Source organism: Canis lupus, chromosome 27 (genome assembly GCF_048164855.1).
Source record: "Canis lupus baileyi chromosome 27, mCanLup2.hap1, whole genome shotgun sequence".
Classification (NCBI taxonomy): Eukaryota; Metazoa; Chordata; class Mammalia; order Carnivora; family Canidae; genus Canis; species Canis lupus.
This window is the reverse complement of record NC_132864.1, coordinates 24,325,584-24,348,422: the sequence shown is the minus strand read 5'-3', so window position 1 is coordinate 24,348,422 and position 22,839 is coordinate 24,325,584. Positions and strand designations below refer to the sequence as shown.

Genomic DNA, 22,839 nt, shown 5'->3' with positions numbered 1-22,839 from the left:
TGATGGGGGACTAAATCCTAGGACTCTGGGATCATGATCTGAGCCAAAGGCAGACGTTCAAGCACTGAGCCACCCAGTGCCTGTTACTTTATTTCTCAGATGACTGAGCACAGGTTACACTTCCAGTTTTGGGGGTTTTCAGGGTTTAGCTAAACAAGCATGTTATCCATGGGGGCACACTGTCAAACCACTTCTCTTTACCCCTCCATGCTTGGCTATTTTGGGGGCCTCGTTCCCCCAGCATAATTTTAAATATGACATTTGCTTAGTGTATAAAATTTAAAAATTTCAAACAAGCATAAAACATCAGAAGAACAAACCCATTGTGTTTTGACTCTGGGAGGCAATCCCTATGAACGTTACAGCAGATCTCTTCTAATTCTTTTTTTCCTTACTAATTTTACAAAGTTGATATGGTGCAAATACTGTTTTTACTGCTTTGATATTCTCATGGCATAAAGTTTTCCCATGTTATTAACAAGCTTTCTTAATCACATGTGGTGTCCAGTGGAACTTTCCATAGGAATGGAAATGTTCTGTATCTCTGCTGTCCAGTATGGCCACCTGTGGCTCCTGAGCACTGAGGAACTGAATTTTATACATTATTTAAGTTAAGCTAATTTACATGTAAGGGGCACCTGGTGGCTCTGCCAAAGGCTCTGCCTTTGGCTCAGATTGTGATCCCGGTGTCCTGGGATTGAGTGCCCCTTTGGGGTCCCCATGGGGAGCCTGGTTCTCCCTCTGCCTATGTCTCTGCCTCTCTCTGTCTCTCGTGAATAAATAAAATATTTTTAAAAAAATTTACATGTTAATAGCCAGCCCAGCTAGAGGCTGCCATATTTGACAGTGCAGATCTAGAATATTCCATTACAAGGTTGTTGGATAGTTAGTTTGCTTCTCAGTCCTATTGTTACCATGAATAATGTTGCAACACATATTCTTCTGTTTCTTGCTACCTTTTGTTTCAATGTATTTTAGAGATTGAGGATGTTTTTGTATTCTGAGAGAGAGCACCTACATTAAACCCAGGGCTAGGTGTCAGATTGAAGTGCAGGGTTGAACCACTTGTGCCTCTCTCAAGTGTCCCAAATGTCTTGTATGCCCCTGGGCAGAGCTGGGCCTGGGGAGGGCAGAGTCCTGGTCACTGGTGGAGTCTCCAGGGCTGCTTCACCCCCAGTGAGAACCCCCACTTCTCCATCCTACTCAGGGCAGCCCTGCTTGGGGCTGATGCTTAGGGACAGGAATGAGAAGGGCTTGTGATTGGCAGGAGATGACCAGGCTGTAACTACAACTGTAGCCGATGGCCATGAGCCTCCCCATGGGACAGGTGTGGGATACTGACTGCGAGCTCTCTGCTGCCTGAGGGTGGCACTCCCATCATGGACACTAGCCCTTGCTGGTGGTGGTATTGGGGGGAGGTGGTGCTCTGGGGCACAGGGACAAGCAGAGGCCTCCAGAATTCAGGCAGGGACACAGCCTGTCCCCGCAGGTGGCCCGACAATCTCTGACCATGTTCATCCTCATCATGAATGACAGTCACATTGAGATCGACGCCCACCGGCTGAGTGACGGTGGCTTGCTGCTGTCCTATAATGGTAACAGCTATACCACCTACATGAAAGAAGAGTTTGACAGGTACATGGTCTGGGGGGGCAACACAAAGCCAGTCTTTCCCATGGGGCTCAAAAATATAAAGCCTGGGGTGCCTGGGTGGCTCAGTCGGTTGGGCATCTGCCTTCGGCTTAGGTCGTGATCCTGGGGGTCCTGGAATCAAGCTCCACATGAGGCTCCCTGCTTAGTGGGGGAGTCTGCTTCTCCCTCTGAGCCCTCCCACCCCCAGTCATGTTCTTTCTCTCAAATAAATAAAATATAAAGCCAGCTATGTGTAGCCCAAGGGTCTTAGATAAAGTACCTTCTTCAAAAAATTCTGAGGCCCATGGAAAGGTTAATCTCTTCATTGGAAATTACAAAACTGGCAGACGTACTGGGAAGGTTCCCAGGAGGCCTGTTTCTAGTAATGTGAGAGGATTCAGAGCTGAATGGGACATGACTCCCTCTGGCTCTATTGCCTGCGAGGCATGTAACAGTGTGTCAGCTGCTCCTAATCTGGGCTGCAGTGCCTACACCCATCTGAGTGCAGGCTTGGAGGAGATGCAGCCATCTGGTTAGAGCAGCAGCTGTCTACCTACATCCAGTTAGGGCAGCAGCCCAGTGGCACAGGGCTGGGTGTTGGGATAAGACCATGATCACGACTCGTGGAGCCTATTGGCGAACAGGACACATCAAACAAGCAGAAGTGGCAGGACAGGTCACTGTGTACCTGCATAAGCAAAATGCAGGATGTTCTGGAGGCACTTAGCATGGAGGCATCATGAGATCAACTCAAAGACCCTCCTGTTCTGATTCATCTGACCACACTGAGCTCATACAATGCAACATAGACCAGCCAAGCTGAATGGGCAGCACAAACCCACTCCCCTCCAGCGTAGGAGAGATAAGCCCAAGTGGGGGCTGGGGCGCTAGAGGCCCCATGCCTAGAACAGCTCCGCTTAGGAAGTTGTCTCTCTTTCCAATCTTGAAAGTTTTGGAAGAAGGCAGACTGGATTCATCCCAGCCAGAGCACTGTTTTATTACCTTTTTAAGCTTTGTTGTGTCTGCCAGGAATATTCAGGATTATCATAGGCTCCTCCCACGGGCATACTCTTCCCATTTCAGTTATAAGGTGAAGACTTAAAGTTGGTACATATTTATCAGATAATATCGATTGCTCTCTCTGTGCCTTTCAGAATTATATCAGTAAACTAGTTTTCAGACAGAAAAAGGTCACACCATTTGCTCACCTAATTCATTCCCAGTATCTCTGTGCTGTCAGATGCCAGCATTTGGGCAAGTGGAATCCCGAAGACCACACACAGGGTGACACTCCAGGCTGCCTTTAGAAAGGGGAAAACATTGTCGAAAGCCAGACTTGGGCATGCTGGGTTGATGGGCCTTCTCCTACCAACCCACCCCTTCTGTCTCCCAGTTATCGTATTACCATCGGCAACAAGACCTGTGTGTTTGAGAAGGAGAACGATCCTACGGTTCTGAGAGCCCCTTCGGCCGGGAAGCTAATGCAGTACACGGTGGAGGACGGGGGCCACGTTGAGGCTGGGAGCAGCTACGCTGACATGGAGGTGAGCGCAGAGCCAGCCCTTGCTGTGGGGCTGCAGCCAGGCCTCCCCTCCATCCCACTTCCCGAGGGAGGGCCATCCTGCATTGCCCCTGCACCTGAGCCAGTGGGTCTCACCTCTCCCCTGGGCCACCATCTGGCCAGTTCCTCAGAGAGCCAGTGTGTGGCGTTGAGCCTCCATTCTCTGCAGTATCCAAAGGGAAAAACCTCAAAAACATACACCTCCGTAGGAGCAGGTAAGAACAGGTTAGTAATAACCATGGTGGTGATTTACAAAGTGTAAGCCAAAGTGTTTGCCACGTGGCAAGTGCCTTCTAGGCATTTTACTTGTGTAATTACCTTCTGTCATCTTCCCAGCAATCACAGGAGATGAGCACAGATAGGATCCCCATTTTACACATGAAGAAATGGGACCCAGGCAGGCTAAGGAATCCAAGGTCCCACGGGGCTAGGGTTCACACCTGGGCTCCATTCCATGCTGCCAAGATAAATAATAATGATAATGACCAAAAAAATACAGTAGCAGTAGGAGCTAATACTTGCTGGCCTAATGCCGTGCGCCGGGGTCCTGAGCAATCCTTATGAGAGCCGTATGAGGTGAGGCCGTTGTTCTTCTCCATTTAAAAGTTGGGGAAACTGAGGCTCAGAGAGAGGAAGGCACCTGCTGGAGATCACAGAGTGATAGGTGGGGTGCTGGGGTTCCAGCCCCGGCCTGTCTTGGGAGCCCAAGCTGAACCGCTGAGCAAAAGGAGCACAGTGCTGACTGTCTGCAGCCCACACCGTGGTGACAAGGTGCATCACGTCCACACATGCAGACTCTCAGGCCAGTTAAAGGGACTGGCGATCCTACAAGGAGGACATTCTTCATGTCACCAAAGATTCCCCAGAGGGTTTTCTCACTGTCTTTAAAAAAGGAGCTGGTCACCAAATGCACCACATTTTAGGAATGTCTGTGTTAAGCACCTCCATATAGTATAATTTAACTGTATTCCATGGGCAGCCTGGTGGCTCAGCGTTTAGCGCCACCTTCAGCCCAGGGTGTGATCCTGGAGAACCGGGATCGAGTCCCACGTCGGGCTCCCTGCATGGAGCCTGCTTCTCCCTCTGCCTGTGTCTCTGCCTCTCTCTCTCTCCTCTCTGTGTATCCTCATGAATAAATAAATAAAATCTTTAACAAACAAAACTGTATTCCTAAGAGGGAGTCTTTACAATAAAGATCAGTTCCCGTGTCTGTAAAATGGGTACTGTAAACACCTGCCTTGCTAGCTGGCTTTGCAGATGAAGATAATTCATGAACAGCATTGAGCCTGGCACTCTGCAGGCTTCTGGCAAATGCTAGCTCCTTCCATCCTTTACACTTGAACTCTGCCCAAGGAGTCAGCCTTTCTTCCATTCTCTCTTTCAGCAGAGAGTGAGGGAGAGTTTTAAGCAGACTTCATACTGAGAACCAAGCCCAATGTGGGGCTCACAACCCTGAAATTATGACTTGAGCTGAAACCAAGAGTTGGGTGCTTAACCAACTGCCCCACCCAAGTGCCCCCAAATCATTCTATTTAAATGACCAAGTCCCTGCTCCAGAGTACTAGTTCTAAGTGACTCTGGCTGTCACATACACAAGCCAGTCCCAGTGGGCTCATCTTATTTCTCCTTTTTGCAAAACAGGTGATGAAGATGATCATGACTCTGAACGTGCAGGAAAGTGGCCAGGTGAAGTACATCAAGCGCCCTGGGGCCATGCTGGAAGCAGGCTGTGTGGTGGCCAGGCTGGAGCTCGATGACCCTTCTAAAGTGCACCCGGTATGTCACACCATGGCTGGCTCAGGTGTGCTCACCATTTTGCATATTCAGGGATCGGAGCTCGCTTAAATCTCCTGGCTCTTGTGTTGCCTCCATGAGCCCCCAGCAGCCAGTGTGATGGGTACAGAAGCACGCTTGCCTTTGCTCACACCCCACACACTAGCAGCTTCCATACTACAATATTAAGTTATTAACATATAATTATGAATAATAGATAACGTTATTATAATGGATGAAGCAATACTGATATATTATCATTAACTGAAGTCTATACTACATGCAGATTTCCTTGTCATTTTTAAATTGTAAGATATAAATGTGAAATTCAGTATCTTAGCCGTTTTGAAGGGTATGGTTCAGTGACATTAAGTACATTCATGCTGTTGTGCAACTAGCACAACCATTCATCTCTGGAACTTTCTCATCTTTCCAACTCAAAACTCTTATACCATTTAACACTAACTCCCCGTTCCTCCCTCCCACAGCCCCTGGCAGTTGCTTTCCTATTTTCTGTCTCTGTGAATCTGACTTACTGGAGGAAACTCCTATAAGTGGAATTGTACAATATTTGTCTTTTTGTGGCTGGCTTACTTCACTTAGAATCTTCTCCTTCAGCTTCTCTTTTGACCACCCTTTAAAAAATTGCACACACACCGGACCTTATACTCCTCGTCCTCCTGCCCTGCTACCCTTCTCTCCTAGCTCTGTCATTTGTGATCAGACACGCTATATCTCACTGATTGTCCTATTGGCATATTTTTTGGCATTCACTAGATTGAAAGTGCCATGAGACCAGTGCTTTTTGTCTTTCTCACCCCCTGCTAGATTCCCAGTGCTTGAAACGGGGCAGGCATGTAGTAGGTGTGCCACAGGTATTTTTTGGATGTATATGAAGAGGTTCAGGTGCTGTGGGGGCAGCTCCACATCCTTGGAACCAGTGGAGGGGGTACCAGAGTATCTAGGATATCTAGGACCTCCAATTTAGATTCTTTTTTTTTTAAGATTTTATTTATTCATTCATAGACACACAGAGAGAGAGGCAGAGACACAGGGAGAGGGAGAAGCAGGCTCCATGCAGGGAGCCCAATGTGGGACTTGATCCCCGGTCTCCAGGATCACACCCCAGGCTGCAGGCGGCGCCAAACCGCTGTGCCACCAGGGCTGCCCTCCAATTAATTAATTAATTAATTAATTATTTTTTTAATTTATGATAGTCACAGAGAGAGAGAGAGACAGAGAGACAGAGAGGCAGAGACACAGGCAGAGGGAGAAGCAGGCTCCATGCACCAGGAGCCCGACGTGGGATTCAATCCCGGGTCTCCAGGATCGCGCCCTGGGCCAAAGGCAGGCGCCAAACCGCTGCACCACCCAGGGATCCCTGCCCTCCAATTTAGATTCTTATAATTAATTGTTAAGCTTTCCCATGAAACTGTGATTTCTGAGGTCAGGGACTACTTTTTTGTTTGTTGCTGTATCCTTGGTGCCTAGCACAGTGCGTGGGGCATACAGGGTACTCAGAAATAAACAGGTCTTGCTGCTGAATGAATAACCATTATACCTTCCTGAGGAAAGCATGCATATGAAGAGGTAGCTAATCATTCATGCCTGTATTGTGTTTTTTTTTCCCTGCAATAATTAATACATGTACCCAGGGAAGGTAAAAAACAAAAAAACAACAAAAAAAAAGGGCTAGTAAGAGAGCATTTAAAAAAGAACCAAATTGCCTCTTTTTTCCAGAATATTCTATTCATTTCCTTGTCATTTTTTTCATGATTCTCTTTAGTTGGCTCCCAAAGCCAGGCATAGACTGAGCCTTTTCAGATCACCAGAAAGGTGTGTGTACCTGCATGTGATTCCTTTCAGCAAACATTTCCCATGCCAGGTTCATGAGACAGGGCCTAGCCACCAATCCCTGCAGGTTCATGTTTGCCTACAAGATGAGCCCTTGTCATTTGGCTCCATAAATGCAGTAGGAGGGACTGCCCTCAGCTCCTGCTGTGGGCACCCATTTGGAGAAGCCAGCATCAGATTGTGGAGGAGGAGACTCTCCAGCTAATCTCAAAGGATGAGAGGAACCCACAGGATTGGGATGGTATGGGGGAGGGAAGCTGATGGTTCCAGGCCAGTAGAACAGCACATCCCAAAGCTACTGGGTCCCAGGAACTGCGTGTAGTAGTCTTTCAGTGGACACTTATAGAATAAAATAAAACAGATTTGTGAGGTCAGGGTTGCCCCGTGGGGGAGCTTTTCTTCCTTTCTTTCTTTCTTTCTTTCTTTCTTTCTTTCTTTCTTTCTTTCTTTCTTTCTTTCTTTCTTTCTTTCTTTCTTTCTTTTTTTTTTTATTTTATAGCCATACAGAGAGAGAGAGAGAGGCAGAGACACAGGCAGAGGGAGAAGCAGGCTCCATGCACCGGGAGCCTGATGTGGGATTTGATCCCGGGTCTCCAGGATCGCGCCCTGGGCCAAAGGCAGGCACCAAACTGCTGCGCCACCCAGGCATCCCCATCCATCCATCCATCCATCTATCTATCTATCTTTCTTTCTTTCTTTCTTTCTTTCTTTCTTTTCTTTCTTTTCTTTCTTTTCTTTCTTTCTTTCTTTCTTTCTTTCTTTTTCTTTTCTTTTCTTTTCTTTTCTTTCTTTCTTTCTTTCTTTCTTTCTTTCTTTCTTTCTTTCTTTCTTTCTTTCTTTCTTTCTTTCTTTCTTTTTTTCTCTAAAGCTAAATGTTTATGACTTACAAAAAGCTGGGACATTTGCATGAGAATTTCATAAATTTTCATCCTGCTCGTTGTTTATCTTCGGGATTCAATAAAGATAGAAACAAATAGGGAAAAGAGGGAGATAATTTTGATTAGAAAGCAGAACAAAAGGATCTAACTTCCTCCAAAACCACTGACAGTCTATAACAATAGACTACAGCATTTGCAACAGGGGAGATTTGGGAAACCCACATCAGGAATTTAGCAATTTTGACTTTCTGATATGTGTTCTTCTGGACTTTTTTTTTTTTTTTTTTTTTTTTTTTTGCTCTTTTTCCCTCAGGCTTCCCCCTAATTATATTATGTTGTGTACTGGTAGATCTGCCTTGCCCCTCAGTTTATCTTGTCTCGAGGGAGGCAGGTGTCCTTGAACTCTGTCTGATTCTTGTGTCTCATCAGGCCAAGCCATTCACAGGCGAGCTCCCTTCTCAGCAAACTCTGCCTATCATGGGAGAGAAACTGCACCAGGTTTTCCACAACGTCCTGGAAAACCTGACCAACGTCATGAGTGGCTACTGTCTGCCGGAGCCTATTTTTAGCAAAAAGGTAGGTCATGTGCAAAGGGTAGGTGTGTATTCTACACATGTGTACAAGTCTGTGTGAAGAGCCAGGAGGGTTTATTACATGAGATCCAAGGTCTTTACTAAAGTGAAGTATGTAAAAATGGACAGCCCTCTGTTGTTTTTACAAAGGACCTATTCTCAGGAACTTCCTCAATTTGATTGTAAACATCTGTGTATGTTTCTCTTTAATCATAAAATGTTGTAAGAGCTATATTGTGGTTCAGTTCATCTCAGCATGGAGAATATTCAAGCTGTAGGTTAAAAAAAGAGTCCATGTGGGTCACCTCTTAATGAGAGAACAAGAAGTCGTTTTGTTCCATTGTTCATCATTCCAGGAACCCATTGCCTTCTTACTCTGTAGAGAAATAAGAAATTTTCATAGGGATCCCTGGGTGGCGCAGCGATTTGGCGCCTGCCTTTGACCCAGGGCGCGATCCTGGAGACCCGGGATCGAATCCCACGTCAGGCTCCCAGTGCATGAAGCCTGCTTCTCCCTCTGCCTGTGTCTCTGCCCCTCTCTCTCTCTCTCTCTCTCTCTCTCTCTCTCTCTGTGACTATCATAAATAAATAAAAAAAAAAAGAAAAAAAAAAAAAGAAATTTTCATATTTTCAGACCTCCGTGAAAGAGCCATGATGCTAAATTCAACATCAATAGCAATAGAATTGCATGTCACATTCTATCTCAAAATAGCAAAGCACATTAGTGGTGGTGATGGTAGAGGTTATACTTGTGGTGGTGCTGATGATTGTGGTAATGGTAGTGTTGATGGTGGTGCTGGAGGTGATGCTGGGGATGGTAGTGGTGGTGATGATGCTGGTGGTGATGCTGGTAATGATGGTGGTGGTAGTAATGCTGGTGGGATGGTGGTAGTGATGGTGGTGATGCTGGTGGTGGTGTTGGCAGTATTGGTGGTGGTGGTGCTGGAGGTGATGCTGGGGATGGTGGTGGTGATGGTAATGCTGGTGGTGATGCTAGTGATGATGGTGGTGGTGGGGGTGATGATGGTGGTGATAGTAATGGCCAACCCTTTTCTAGTTGTGCCAACTACTACTCTAAATACTTGAAATTTATTACATCATTTTTTTTAAATTTTTGATTTATTTATGATCGTCACAGAGAGAGAGAGAGAGAGAGAGGCAGAGACACAGGCAGAGGGAGAAGCAGGCTCCATGCACCGGGAGCCTGATGTGGGATTCGATCCTGGGTCTCCAGGATCGCACCCTGGGCCAAAGGCAGGCGCCAAACCGCTGCGCCACCCAGGGATCCCAATTTATTACATCATTTAATCCTCCCAACCATCTATGATATTTATTTCCACTTTACAGCTAAGGAAATTGAGGCACAGAGGGGCTAAGAAATTTGCCTTGTTTCCCCTATGAAAAGGCTGAGATGGGATTTGAGCCCTCACCATCTGACCTCAGAATCCATGCTCTTAACTCCTACGCTGTGCTGTTTGTGATCCCAGTGATTGCAACTTTAATTTAGTCTTTGCACTTGCTGAGGCATGCACTCTTTCATTTTTAAACAACACAACTCCTATGGAGTCAGCACCGTTATCCTTCTTATTCAGAGATCATCAACATTTCGGCTGCCAGGATGCCCAGAAGCATTATAGTGTAGCTGTTAAGCATCTCTGGAGCTGAATGGCCTGAGTTGGCTTCTCACTAGTGGATGACTTTGGGTAACTTCATCAACCTCTCTGTTTCAGTTTTCTCAACTGTAAAATAGAAATAATGATTATACCTACGTTGTAGGGTTGTTTCTGAGGATCGACTGAGAACATACAAATAAAGGTTTTTAGAGCAGTGTCTGGCACTAAGCAAGGGTCCACAAACATTAACTCTTCATGTGGCCTCGTGTTGTATCTCACACCATGCTGGCTGGCTAGATATATAAAGAGGGGGCTGCAGGGAAACTGAGTATTCCTCTTGTAGTTGGGAGGCCATTCCATTCAGAACTGTCCCAGAGGTCTAGATGTTTGGTTCATTGGGTCTGGATGGGTTGAGTATGTGCCTTTGGAGGGTGGCGGTGCCCATGCCCCCACAGGACCTTTGGCTAATGCTGTGGTGTCCACTTCAGCTGAAGGAGTGGGTGCAGAAGCTCATGACGACCCTCCGGCATCCATCACTGCCACTGCTGGAGCTGCAGGAAATCATGACCAGTGTGTCTGGCCGCATCCCTGCCCCTGTGGAGAAGTCGGTCCGCAGGGTGATGGCTCAGTACGCCAGCAACATCACCTCAGTGCTGTGCCAGTTCCCCAGCCAGCAGGTACGTGCCCCCTACCTGGTCCCACTAGGGTGCCCCTGGGTACTGCCTCTGGAACTCAAATGCTGGCCACTGGCTTCTGATGGATTGAGCACCCAAGATGCTGGGGGCTAAGAGTTTCCTTTTGAGCCCTTCTCTACAGAACCCCAGCATTTTCTCCAAAGTTGTTGAGATGAACACAGTCACTGGGCCTTACTCGGATTCAGAATAGGAGTAAGCCATTGGTACAAATACAGTGAGCATTTCCCTAATATACCCTGGCTGAAATAGAGGCACTTGTGGGATTTTCTTGCTAGCCCTTAGCTTTCATTTTCTTTCTCTGGTGTTTGTAAGGTGATCATCTTGGGGATATATATATATATATACACATATATATATATAATATTTTTAAATAATGAAAAGCATTCCCGGGTAGTATAAAATATCTCTAATAATTCTGTATTGCCCTGATTTTATGCGTTTATTTATTTATTTATTTATTTTGGAGGAGGGGATGTCACTTTTATTAAGCATTTTAAAGGTAATTTGCATTTGGAGGAACCTCCTCTGTCGGTTTGCCTTCTGCCCTCTCTCTGGTTAGAAGGGCTGCATACCATCATCATTCTCCCACCCATATGTTGGTGATTTGGGGAACTACAGTTCAGCATAGATCAGGTCATTCCTGGAGGTCAACCACTCTAGAGGTTGGAATATTGTTCCGTCATAAAAACGAATCTAATATAGATTTATATTACAATATAGACGTACCTTGAAAACATGCTAAGGGAAAGAAGCCAGTCACAAAAGACCACAGGTTGCATGATTCTGTGTACATGAAATGGCCAAAATAGGTAAATAGATGGAAAGTGGATTAGCGGTTGCCAGGGGCTGGGGGTGGGGGATCAAGAGAACTGGGAATGGTTATCAGGTTTCTTTCTGGGGTGATAAAAATGCTCTTAAATTACATAGTGGTAAATGGTTGCATAACTCTGAATATAGTGAAAAATGCTCAAATGGTTTTATACTGTAAAGGGGAGGGTTGCCTGTCTGGCTCAATTGGTAGAGCATGTAGCTTTTGATACTGGGGTCATGAGTTCAAGCCCCAAATCAGGCATAGAGCCTACTTAAAAAAAATGAATGAATGAATGAATGAATGAATGAGTGAATGGGGGGATTACTATGGTATGTAAATATATCTTAACTGAAAAATAACCAAAACAAAACTCTAAAGAACACCAGTTGTAAAAAGTACGTATTTGGACATTTTAGGAATTTGTTGTTTGTGCAAGTTTTTCATTAAAAATATTTTTTTGTGCAATTGCTGGGTTGTAGGGCAGATCTATTTTTAACTCTTTGAGGAACCTCCACACAGTTTTCCAGAGAGGCAAATTGAACACCAATAAAAAATAAATTTATTAAAAAAAAAAAAAAGTAGGCCACTGGGGAAAAAAATTTTTTTTGTTACCAAAAGCAATATGCTAATAACAGTAAATCTAGTTATAAAAAGAAGAACCCCCCCGCCAGCAGCCCGCTTCATTTTCCCTAAGGTTGGAAACTCCCTTCCCTTCCCCCAGACTACTCATATTTGTGGAGAGGCATAATACATGTGTCTTAATGGGATTGTTGCCATTCTAAGCTCAAATTCCTCAAGCAATATGTTGAGCGGGACTAACAGAGCTAATTTTGGGTGACCAGAGAGGGCTTTGGAGATGAAATTTTCAGATTTTGAATGAGCCTTGGGTGGATCCTCCATGGGAGCCCACGGTGGGTCCTTCTGGTGACTGCTGTGTGGTGACCAGATTGTGTGGTTATAAGTGGCCAGACCTGTCCTATCTGCCTGTCCAGATAGCCACCATCCTGGACTGCCACGCAGCCACCCTACAGCGGAAGGCTGACCGGGAGGTCTTCTTCATGAACACCCAGAGCATCGTGCAGCTGGTCCAGAGGTGAGTCCTTGGCTCTCCATAGGCTGTGATTGTCACACTAATTGTGTATTACACCACTGAGGCAACTCTGGGGCTCTCTTAAGGGCAGGTTCCAACCAAGAGACAGCACATGGGATCCAGAGACTCTGATTACAATCCTGGCATAGGTACTCCTAACCCTTTTCTCCTGTGATCTCAGTTTGCCAGTTTGTAAAATGGGAATAAAAACACTTCACTCACAAGAGGTCATTCTTTTCTGAGTGGATTAATGTTCATGAAGTACTTACACATAGAGAGTCCTTATGTGAGCTTTGACTATATGACAATGGGATGCATAGTCTATATATAGGCTATAAAGGACTATATAGATTGTCATTGTGGTTTTGAAATCATTGCAGAAGAGGGTTGATGAAGAATTTGTAGGGACCCCTGGGTGGTTCAGTGGTTGAGCATCTGCCCTCAGCTCAGGTTGTGATCCCAGAGTCCTGGGATTGAGTCCCACATTGGGCTCCCCTCAGGGAACCTGCTTCTCCCTCTGCCTGTGTCTCTGCCTCTGTGTGTTTCTCGTGAATAAATAAAATCTTAAAAAAAAAAAAGAATTTGTATTTTAAGTAGCTCTTGAGCAGAGAGAACTATCCTGATGACAGGAAGAACTACCATGTTGTGTGAATATTATCTCGCAGGAAAGCTTTGCTAATAAAGGTAGAATTGAAACGGTTTTAAACTGGAAGAGATTAAGTGCATGTACATTTTACCACGTGCCAGAAACCGAGGCACAGAGAAATAGGACCATTGGAGACTACCCTTCTTTTCTGGGACTGCCTTGGTTCATGGGGTCTCAGCCTGCCCCATAGGACTGAGCTGAAGAAGGCAGTCTTAGGGGGGATTCCCCATGAAGAGAGTTTCACAGCCAAGGGCTAGGAGGGGAGACCATCCCCAGAATGCTTTGGCCGTTAACCTTAAACCCACCCTTTAACTTCAGAAAAATGCCTAGATAAACAAATGACAAATTAACCAAATCCGTTTGCAGATTTTTCTGTGTTAGACATAAATATCAAAACTCTGTTCTCTTTTTAAATATTTATTTATTCATGAGAGACACAGAGAGAGAGGCAGAGACACAGGCAGAGGGAGAAGTAGGCTCCCTGTGGGGAGCCTGATGTGGGACTCCAAGATCACAACCTGAGCCAAAGGCAGACGCTCAACCGCTGAGCCACCCAGGTGTCCCTCTATTCTTTTTTAAAAAATATATATTTATTAGAAACAGAGCACGTGTGTTTGCGTGCACAAATAGGGGGAGGGGCAGAGGGAGAGAGAGAATCCTCAAGCCGACTCCCCACTGAGCACAGCACCCAACACGAGTCTCAGTCCCAGGACCCTGAGTTCATGACCTGAGCTGAAATCGTGAGTCAGATACTTAACCGTCTTAGCCACCCAGGCGCCCCTCAGAGCTCTCATATATATGTAATTGTTTTTTCTTTTTAAATCATAATTGAATAGGGGCAGCCCGGATGGCTCAGCGGTTTAGCGCCACCTTCAGCCTGGGTTGTGATCCTGGAGACCTGGGGTCGAGTCCCACGTCGGGCTCCCTATGGGGAGCCTGCTTCTCCCTCTGCCAGTGTCTCTGTCTCTCTCTCTCATGCTCTGTGTCTCTCATGAATGAATAAATAAATAAATAAATAAATAAATAATATTAAAAAAAATAAATCATAATTGAATAAGTGCATGTATTAGGTTCTTTTATTGTCAGTGACTCTGGGGTTAAACTGGTCTTAATGCCCTTAAAACTCAGTGTCATATCACTTAAGAAACTCATTTTCCTATGTGCAGAAATGATTTAGATGAAATGTTTTAGGGAACATCCAGGTTAAAATTTGTTTTTTCAAAAAGAAAGTGAAATTTACAGAGGATCTATCGATAAATTCTTTCAAGTTTTGTTTATCTTTCAAGCTATCTTTATACCTAGGATGGTTAATTGATCATTTCTGATATCAATAGTGTATACAAGGCTGACCTTTCTCAGCATCTCATCTTTTCTCTCTGGGGTTTGGCAGGTGCCATCCAAAGGCTCAGGCTTGGACCCTGGCTGGATATATGATCTTGTGCAAGTCACTGCTGTCTTTGGCCTGTAGAATTAGTGCAAATGAACCAACTCACACATCTCTCCCAGCCTTGAGGATTAGGGGATACAGCCTCCAGATACTTGATTACTGTTTTCTCCTTTTTGAAGTCCTAAAAGCCCTGGCTGTAAACCTGCCCCTCCGCCCCAGGAAGTGGAGCTGATGGTTCAAGCAGCCTCGCCTTTCTCCTCAGGTACCGCAGCGGGATCCGTGGCTACATGAAGGTGGTGGTGTTGGACCTCCTGAGAAGATACTTACGCGTGGAACACCATTTCCAACAAGGCAAGAGTTGCTACCAGCACTGGTGACAAGCCCACACGGCGGGAGGGCCCTGAGCCTTACCCCTTTTGTCTCCCTGCAGCTCACTATGACAAGTGTGTGATAAACCTCAGGGAGCAGCTGAAGCCAGACATGTCTCAGGTGCTGGATTGCATCTTTTCCCATGCACAGGTGGCCAAGAAGAACCAGCTGGTGATCATGTTGATTGTAAGCAGGGAAGAGCACCTTGTACTCACAGTGGGAATAACTTGGGGTCTGCAGACATTCTGCAAATGGCCAGAGTATTAATATTTCAGCTTTTGCCAGTCATACAGTCTCAGTCCTGATCTTGTACAGTGTAAGCAATGGACATGCCTGTGTCTCAATAAGACTTAGTTTATGAAGCCAGGCAATGGGTGGGATTTATCAGTTGCTAGAGGAGATCATGGCTAACACTCAAAAGCACCCTCTATGTCCCGGGTACTCCTGCCATGCTGTATAAATACTAACTCATTTAATTCTCACAGCAAGCCTGGAAGGTGCACGCTGCTCTCGCTCCCACTTTGGCAGAGCATGGGGGAGGTGATGTCACTTTCCCAAGGGCATCCAACTTCTAAAGGCAGAACTTGGGGGATGCCTGGGTGGCTCAGAGGTTGAGCCTCTGCCTTCGGCCAAGGGCGTGATCCTGGAGTCCTGGGGTCAAATCACACATCGGCTCCCCACAGGGACCCTGCTTCTCTGCCTGTGTCTCTGCCTCTCTTCTGTGTTTCTCATGAATAAATAAATAAAATCTTAAAAAAAAATGAATGCAGAGCTGGGACTTGAACCCATAACCTGGCTCCAGAGTCATAAGTTATTATAGGATATTGGATTCTGAGTCTTGGTAGGATTTTTATTTTGCCTTCTTGGAGAAGCATGGAATTTCTTTGTTCTGATTTCTGTTGACTAGTGATAACTAGCATTCTTTATAGCTCAAGATTTTTTTCCTTGATCTGGTCCCTGATGGCTCACTTGGAAAATGTAGAATCAGCAGATAGTAAGAGAGGTCTGGACTTAGCTTATAGCAAGAAGGGGCTGGCAAATTTTTTTTTTTTTTTGGCAAATATAGTAAATATTTTAGTCTTGAGAACCACACAGCCTGTGTTGTAACAACTTAGCTCTGCTATTGTAGTGTGAATGAAACCATAGACAATATATAAGTATAAATATAATATATAAATGTTAGAGTGGGGCTGTGTACCCAAGAAAACTTTATTTATAAAAATGGGCAGTGGGCCAAATTTGGGCCTGGGTTTATAGGATAGTTAACACCCTAACAAGATGGATTCATAAAAACGTGATATTTTGGGGGTGTCTGGGTGGCTCAGTGGTTGAGCGTCTGTCTTTGGCTCAGGTCATGATCCCTGGGTCCTGGGATCGAGTTCTACACCGGGTTCCCCAGAGGGAGCCTGATTCTCCCTCTGCCTGTGTCTCTGGCTCTCTCTTTGTGTCTCTCATGAATAAATAAATCTTAAAAAAAAAAAAACACTGATATTTTTGTAAAAAATCATTTTGAAATCTAGGGCAATATGAGGATCTCTTACTCCTAGCTGCACATGAGAATCTCCTGGGGTAAGTGTAGTGGAGCTTTTTAAAAACAGATGCTCAGGCCCCACCCTAGTCAGTTAAATCAAGCTTTCTGGGGATGTGGACCAGGCATTAATATTTTTTGAAAGCCCCCCCCCATTGGAAACTTAAATATAAGTTGTATATTATATAATAATATCAGTGTAATGTCTAATTTCTTGGGTGTTTTTAGTGGTTTTTTACCTAAGAGAGGATCTTTTTCTCAAGGAGGTACAATCTTAGTGGGAAGGATTGCAGTGTCTGTAACTGACTCTCAAAGAAAGAAAATGTATGTGTGCATACTTGCATGCGTGTGTATATGCTTACCAGAGAAAAAGCAAGTATGATAATAATAAACATTTAACACCTGGTGAATCTGGATCATCAGTATAGAGGTTTTCAATGTACTGATCCTTAATTTTGTTTTAAAGATTTATTTATTTTAGAGAGAGTGTGGAGAGACAGAGGGAGAGAGAGAGAGAGAATCCTTAAGCAGACTCCCAGCTGAGAGTGTAGCCCAACACAGGGCTCAATCCCAGGACCCTGAGATCATGGCCTGAGCCAAAATAAAGGGTCAGATGCTCAACCAACTGAGCTACTTGGGTGCCCCTACTGATCCTTGATTCTTGTGTAGTTTTTGAAATCCTTAAAAATTAAATTGGCAGGGAGGGCTTTCCAAGTGATTGCAGCTTGCAGCCAGGATTGGGAACTTATGCCCAAAGAGATGTCCACTCTTTGCGGAGAATGCCATTGCTAAGATAGTGTAATCCTTTGCAAAATACCTTCTTTGGATGGAGTCTTTTTCAGTTGAGTGTTTGTAAAGCAAGGTGTGCCTGTTACCTGTTACCATTGGCTCGCCATTCAAAGGCCAGGAGTGAGATCTGTGGATTATCCTGGTGTTCATTAATCTTTGTGCACATACTGACTCTCTTCTGGGCATGAAGGTGCTAAAAGTTATGTATACTGGAAGACAGAGTGGAGTGGCCCCCAGATCAGAGAATGAGGACACTTGTTTGGGGATTCTCAGCGAAGGCGGCTGAAAATATTGTATCAAGTGCAGTTTGGGGAATGTTGTGTGCGAGATCCACTATTCTTTTGGCTCTCTTGGTTCCATTTGTTGAAAATGGTGAGTTCTTTGCATTTGATGGTATTTGGAAGACTCTCTGAAAAGACTTGTTAATTGAATATTCACTTTGAAATGAAATTTTTTTTGAGTCTCAAAAGAACTTCTTTGAGTCTTTAAGGGGACTTGGTTTCTAAAGCAAATCACAGCAGGGGAGGGAGAGAAAGTTTAGAGTAATCTACGTGATTTCTTCAGCACCCACATGCTTGTGTGTTTGTGTACAAATGTGAAATATTAATGCATTATGGATGTTCTGATCATAAAAACAGAGCAGGTTTATTCTAATTAGGGAAATGCAGAGGCAGGTGTAGAAGAAAGGACCGATGGCCCCACCAATCTGGTGATTTCATGGAGAGCAGTCTGGGCTGGGGCAGGGTGGAGGTGTGTTGCTGGAGTGTTCAGATTTCCAGCCGTCATTGTTCTGTCTTCAATGGGTATTAAGGAGCACCTGCTCTGAGCCATTCCCAAGCCCTTCTTGCATATAGGGCACAAGGAGGATATGCACAGACCAGGTGCACACAGCCCTGGTGTCTGGCAAAAAGGCCTCTTATTCAGAAGTATGAGGGATGCCAATGGGATCCGCTGTTCCTCTACTTTTTCTGCAACTCCAGATCCTCCTTCCTGTAAGAAGCTGCCCTTGAGCTCTCCAGAATGCTGCTCCTAGAGGGTGGCTTATCAAACCCTCATTAGAGCATCCTGTGTGAACCTTACTCTTTTTACCTGGCTCTATTTCCCCTCATCCCTCTTCTCTGAAACCCCTTAAGTCAAGCAGCAATGTATTGAGGAAAGAGAAGCCTTGGGGACAGAATAGACTTGGGTTTGGATGTGGCTCTGCTTTGCCTATGCTTGATGGCACACTACTTCTGAGTCTCAGTTTCCTCATCTGTAAAATGGGAATCATATTGTAACTCCTCAGAGGGGTGGGAGAGTTTGGGGAAATGAATGTAAAGGTAGAGTTGCTTGCCTGGCACATATTAAGTACCTAATATTGGGTGGCTACTAATAGTGATGTAGGTAGAGATGGAGTTGTATTTTTTGTCTGAGTGGGTGTTTAGAGTGTGTTAGCAGGTGGATGAATGGGGGACACATGGCAGATGTATGATTATGTATGATTAGGCTGTGCTAGGGATGCTCAGAGAGCTGAGCAGCTGTCTGACTTGGGGTAGCTGCACCCCCCCCCCCCAGGTGAGGGTGAGTGCTGGCTTGTTTCCTTCTGGCGGAGGGAAGCCATTTGGATTCTGTCTTTGTCCCCCAAAGGATGAGCTCTGTGGCCCAGACCCTTCCCTGTCTGAAGAGCTGACCTCCATCCTCAACGAGCTCACTCAGCTGAGCAAAAGCGAGCATTGCAAGGTGGCCCTCAGAGCCAGACAGGTAGAGTCGTGGGGTGCTGTCCTTCTCGCCACCCGTGTCCCTCATGGTGCATAGCCCTTCTGTTGCCATCCCGCATCCGACCCCAGGGCCTGGCCCTAGGCTTCTCCCCTGAAGGGTTGGTTTCCCCAGCCCCTCTGCTCCCCACCCTCTCCCGCAGGTCCTGATTGCCTCCCACCTCCCGTCCTATGAGCTGAGGCACAACCAGGTAGAGTCCATTTTCCTGTCTGCCATCGACATGTACGGCCACCAGTTCTGCCCAGAAAACCTCAAGGTGAGGCCACCTCCTTCTATTCACAGAGCACACACTGTTTACCAGGTGGGGCCTCAGATACATGGGCTCCCCACACCCTCAGTGGGGCAGCACTGGGTTCCGGGCACAATTGCAAATACCAGCAGTTTAGTCCACTGTGGCCAGGGCCACCCGATGGGGCCTCGGGGAGCCTTTGGGAGAGGTTCAGTCCCACAGGGTGGATGGAGCATCAGGCTGCAAGGCTCCCCACAACGTACAATTTTAATGGAGTTACTGGAAACCATGAACACTCACATGGCTGAGGCATGGCTTCATCTTTTGGGCTCCCCTCATCCCCCAATTTTGGATCATTTGCAATCTCCAGGTACCTCCTCTCCGCATTTGGAATGGGGAGCCTTAGGGGCAGTCGTCCCCAAACTGTTTCCACTTTCCGATCTATGGCCTGGAATGCTGGCAGAATTTTGTTGATGACACCAGTGCGGGGTTCCCCTCCCTGCTACCCCCATTCTGCTCATCTGACCCTTGATTAAAACTTGGTAACGTTTCCCTTTTTTTGCCCCTTCCCATCCCGCAGAAATTAATACTCTCAGAAACGACCATATTTGACGTCCTGCCCACTTTCTTCTACCACACCAACAAAGTTGTCTGTATGGCATCTTTGGAGGTAAGTAGGAGGGGGGGCCCAGGAACAGCATCTGCACTGAACATGCCGGTTCCAGCAGCCACTGCCCACCAGCCACATGCCTTGAGCATGGGATCTTGTCCTTCTCTCTACAGGGCAGGTACTGTTACTATACCCAGCTTCCAGGAAAGGGAAGTGAAGCTGGGAGAGATGGTTTCAGAGCTGGGGAGTGGCAGGACCACCATTCACACTAGGTCTCAATCTGGAGTCCTTGCTGGTAATCCTTGTTCTCTCCTGTGCCATCCTGGCCTCATCTCGGCAGGGCACACCTAAATACCCACCACTAAGAGCTGAGGCACCTCATGCAAACTCTGACTCACTGCATTAGATAACTTTCTTTGGAAGACTCATCTGCTTCAAACTGCAAGAGCTGGAGGGAGTCTAGGTGACAATTTAAGGTGCCTTCCCTGGTGATAGGACAGAGAAGGGAGTGACCAGCAGCAAAAACCTCTGATCTTGGAGTCTCAGTTCCTTGTGGCCCCCACTCCCTCTTCTTCCACCTTTGTAGACCTTGTGGGCCCCCCATCCTGGTGCTGGAAGCTTGGCTGGGTCTCCATGGAGACCATTTTGGGTTTGTGAGCATGTAACAGCCCTAGAGTCTCTTGGGCCTGCAGTCTTTACCTCCTCCCTGATTTCACCTCAAAGAATCCTTTTCAGATCTCTGCTTCCAACAGTGAGACCCAGTAGTGCTTATAAGTGCCTCCCCCTCTCCCACCCCCTGCTCTTTCCAATGTTCAACTATATCGAGACCCACTGTGTGCCAGACACTGGGGACACAGCAGGAAACAGCCATAGTCTCTGTCCTCATGGAGCTTCTCTCTGGCTGGGGAAAGACACACACTAAATATTTCCTTCATTGCACATATGTTAGGGCTGCAGTGGGAACACAGCCATCAAGCTGAGAATCGGACAGCAGGATTTAACCTTACCGGGAGGGTCAGCCCAGACTTGGATGAGAAAGTGATACGAAAGCAAGCATCGGAAGAGCGAGTCAGAATTGGTGGGAAGGGAAGAAGCAAAGAGTTTCCCGTCAGTGGGAGCAACCTATGCGAGGTTACGAGCTATATGACCTCTGGGCAGTTGCCTGCCTTCTCTGGACCTTTAGATTCTCATGCCACAGCAGGGGCGGTAATGCCTACCTCACAGGGTTATTTGAAGATAAATGAGCACTAGCATTTGATGTGAACACTATTGCTGCTCACTATCCAAGTGCCTGTCCTATTTGAGGGGATCCTGTGTCAAGTGGAAAGAAAGCATCAGCCTACCTTCTTTGCTTTTTGGAGTGCCAAATCCTGTTTTGTTTTTGGGTTTTTTTTTTTTTCCTCTTTGAGAATTTTCCAGAGCTCTTTGAACATCCTGTCCCTTTGTTCAACAGGCTTATTGAACATAATCCAACCTTTTCTCCATGACTCAATTGAGCATTGTGAACATGACATTTTCACTCGGTCTCTTAGATGTGTAGAGTTTTGTTCCTGCTCTAAATGTGCGGATGTCCCCAGGACCAGCCCAAGTCCGATGATTCACGGGGAAGACTCACAGGACTCAGCAGATGGTTATGGTTATGGCTGTGACTTGCTAGAATGAAAGGACGCAAAGCACAATCAGCAGAGGGACAAAGTGCATGGGGCAACATCCAAAGGAAACCAGATGTGAGCTTCCAGTGGTCCTGTAGGCACTTTCAATTCCTCGAACAATAAGTTATGACAACATGTTTGGAATGAGGCTCAGAGACTCAACTCCCAGGGGTTTTACTGGGGACTGGTCCTAGTTTGTGACACAATTCTGAACTCCTAGAAAGAAAGTACAGGTTCAACATAAATCCACTCTTTATACAGCTCAGGTGCCACGAACCATTCTTACCAGGGAATAGTGGGAACCCTGCCAAATTCAAGTTCCTGGAGGCCAGCCAAAGGTCTTTGAAGAATAGTGGTTAGGCCTGCTATGTTAACTCTTGCTATACAATTCTTAGTTTCCCTATTTGATTAAAGAAATCCCACCGTCTTAACCTCTGGAACTGTGCTGTCCAATAGGGCAGCCAGCCACTGGCTCCATGTGGCTAGTGAGCACTTGAAATGCAGCTAGCTGGTCTGGGTTGAGCTGTGTTCTAAGTATACAATGCATGCTGGCTTTCAAGGACTCTGCATGGAGAAAGAATCGCAACTGCATCAATAATTTTATATTGATTACATGTTGAAAGGACATTACGTTTGGAATCGGGGATGAAATGAAATCTATTATTAAACTTATTTTTACCTGTTGCTTTTTCTGAAGTGGCTACTAGAAAATGGAAAACCAAAATTGCTTATGTGGCTATGTTACATTTCTGTTGGACGACGGGTTACTCTAGAGCAGGTGTCGACAGACTGTAGCCTGCGGGCCGCATCTGGCCCACTGCTTGTTTTTGTTAATAAAGTTTTATTGGAACACAGCCATGCCCATTTATTTACATACTGTCCTTGGCTGCTTCCAGGCTGCAACAACGGAATTGAATAATAGTTGTGATAGAGAACCCATATCTTGCAAAGCCTAAAACATTTACTCTCTAGCCCTTTGTGATGACAGTAACATTGTAACACGTGAGCAGATTTGTTCCTTGCTACTGCTTGGAGAACACTTAGAGATCATTATGGTATCCCTCCAGCCTGAGTTTTGTCAGGTTTTGAAGACACTCTGCAACGCCCTCTGAGAGAATGTCTTCTGCGGCTTCTGCTTCATTAGGTTTATGTGCGGAGGGGCTACATTGCCTATGAGTTAAACAGCTTGCAGCACCGACAGCTCCCGGACGGCACCTGTGTGGTGGAATTCCAGTTCATGCTGCCCTCTTCCCACCCAAACAGGTATGGGATGGTCCACACCCTGGTGTGGCATGTGTGTTTTTCTTCCTGACCAGTGTAGGTCCTGCCTCTGGTGGGACCCAGCGAGTATGTCTGGGGAGACATCAGGGATACCACTTCTCCCCTGTGGGATCT

The 22,839-nt window shown here is 46.0% G+C and overlaps 1 protein-coding gene across 5 annotated transcripts in view; it reads left to right on the top strand.

The window, feature by feature from the left end:
- ACACB (acetyl-CoA carboxylase beta) overlaps positions 1–22,839 on the top strand; it is a 131,335-nt gene that overhangs the window by 68,076 nt on the left and 40,420 nt on the right. For all 5 annotated transcript variants that reach the window (XM_072802917.1, XM_072802918.1, XM_072802919.1 and 2 more), the window contains 12 exons: positions 1,490–1,635; positions 3,026–3,176; positions 4,835–4,969; positions 8,128–8,274; positions 10,372–10,560; positions 12,382–12,482; positions 14,775–14,863; positions 14,943–15,067; positions 18,825–18,938; positions 19,096–19,209; positions 19,763–19,852; positions 22,589–22,707. In XM_072802917.1, coding sequence (XP_072659018.1) covers positions 1,490–1,635; positions 3,026–3,176; positions 4,835–4,969; positions 8,128–8,274; positions 10,372–10,560; positions 12,382–12,482; positions 14,775–14,863; positions 14,943–15,067; positions 18,825–18,938; positions 19,096–19,209; positions 19,763–19,852; positions 22,589–22,707 — 1,520 coding nt within the window. The remainder of the gene's footprint in view (positions 1–1,489; positions 1,636–3,025; positions 3,177–4,834; positions 4,970–8,127; positions 8,275–10,371; positions 10,561–12,381; positions 12,483–14,774; positions 14,864–14,942; positions 15,068–18,824; positions 18,939–19,095; positions 19,210–19,762; positions 19,853–22,588; positions 22,708–22,839) is intronic.